The sequence below is a fragment of the Pinus tabuliformis genome, chromosome 2_1 (genome assembly GCF_031772625.1).
Source record: "Pinus tabuliformis cultivar Carrire ecotype Pingquan chromosome 2_1, CPIR1, whole genome shotgun sequence".
Lineage (NCBI taxonomy): Eukaryota > Viridiplantae > Streptophyta > Pinopsida > Pinales > Pinaceae > Pinus > Pinus tabuliformis.
Window position 1 is genome coordinate 294,504,197 of NC_142299.1, and position 1,979 is coordinate 294,506,175.

Here is a 1,979-nt window from a genome sequence, read left to right on the forward strand (position 1 = left end):
ATTATTGATTAAGAAATTTAATAACTTTATTAAATATTAGCAAAGTCAACTTGACTTAGGTTATATCGATAGAATTTTAGAAAACACCTGAAATCTACACTCACATATTTTGTACGTCTAGATCTTTATGTGGTATGGATGTTCATATGTTGAATGGTCAAAGAATGTTGTCGAGATTTTTTTATGGCACGGGTTCCTTCTGCAGAGAGGTTTTGGGACGTGTTCGTTCGCTTTGTTTCACCACAATTGATAAGCATATTTATCACGTGTCAATGAGTCCGACGATGGGCTATCCTCTGTGCTTCTGGAGCATAGTATATTAGTGAAGGACAACTTCTTGGAATAATGACTTCGTTGCACGCGTTGCCGTATCTTCAGGACTGGACTCGGTAAACGCTTGGAATTAGATACCAAAACACAACAAAGGTGAGCGTTACGCTTCACTTTCCTCGTCCGCTGGATTTGCAGGATGGATGTTTTGGATGCCCACGGGAAAGAGTTTGAAACTCCATGGATGCCTACTCCGTCGGATAAAACTAGAGAGGATTCCACTAAGCTCGACCCAGAGCTCTTACAATTTATATATAAACACGCTCTTATTGCATTCCTTCTTTGTATCCGTATGCTTTGCTTTGCACAGAACCAATAATGGTTAGGGCTAGGGTTCACTTTCCTCGTCAGCTGGATGTTTTGGATGCCCACGGGAAAGAGTTTGAAACGCTCTTCTAGTGTGGAATAAAATGGTGGAGGATCCTAACGATTCAGAAGGTCAAATAAAAGTTTACAGTTGACATAATAATCCTGGAGACGGAATTCATCCACCTATCGCTTAAGTCTACTAAAAAAATACAACTCATGATCGACTCCTGACTCAGTAACGTGTAATCTCTTTAGGTACCCTAATAATTCACGTTTCTCTTCTCTATTCCATTGATGCTGCTTTTACAATTTATATATAAACACGCTCTTACTGCATTCCTTCCTTGTATCTCCATGCTTTGCTTTGCACAGAACCATCTAAAGAGAATATGGGCAACCATACGGCCTGCCTGACGGTGGGCAATAACAAAGAAACCATCCAGCTGGTTTGCTCAGATGGCACCCTTCACATCCTTTATAAACCCCTCAGCGCCGCTCAGATCACTCAAGAATTCCCTCAACATTTAGTATGTCACTCCGATTCATTGTATATTGGATGGAAGACGGCTGCTCTTTCTCCAGATGACCAACTGAAAGTGGGTAACAAGTACTTCCTTCTACCCCAACACTTCTTTCAGTCCCCCTTATCTCTTCTATTATTGGCTTCCTTAATATCGCCACCGCTGCCCTCAAAAGCTCCGCCACCTAGTAATTCCAGTGCTCGCCTATCAGATACCCTTCGCAGTATCGAACGTGCTTCGCTTCTCTGCCAGCCCTTCAACATACAAAAAAGGAGCGCCGACGAAGGGCTTCGGATCAGAGTCTGCCCGGAGTTTGTTACAACGCTTATCGAGAACAGGAGGCTTAACGTTGATGAAGGAAGGCGTGCAGCGGGGAGGGATTCCATAGATGATAAACGTAGCCTCTGCAGTACTGCTGAATTGCGGAAAGATTATGAGCGGTTAGTGAAGTCAAGAGGCCATGGTTGGAAACCGACGCTTGAAAGTATCAGTGAAGAGGAAAAGACGGTTGGCCACAAGATATTCATGAAGATTATAAAGAGATCGTCAGAGATGAACAGATCCTGATGAATTCAATGTACGGTGAATTTGTTATTGGCACTTGTATAAATTAACTGAACAGATATCGGAAAAGATTTGCAGTTCAATATTCTGCAATGCTTCTTTGTAAAATTTTCATTTTTCTACCAATCATCATCATAATCATTTATTGTAAAATAATAGATTCACGGCTGTGTCCTGCTCCAATTCAATTGGTAAATTACTTGTACGTAGATATACTCTGGTAGGTAGATATTCGCTGACGACAACTGGCTTGTG

At 41.7% G+C, this 1,979-nt stretch overlaps 1 protein-coding gene across 1 annotated transcript; it reads left to right on the forward strand.

Moving 5' to 3' along the window:
- The first annotated feature begins 1,028 nt into the window (after positions 1-1,028).
- Positions 1,029-1,727, forward strand: LOC149199958 (uncharacterized). The gene has a single exon (XM_089400786.1). It carries the CDS (start codon positions 1,029-1,031, stop codon positions 1,725-1,727), a length of 699 nt encoding a protein of 232 aa, XP_089256912.1.
- The last annotated feature ends 252 nt before the right edge of the window (positions 1,728-1,979 follow it).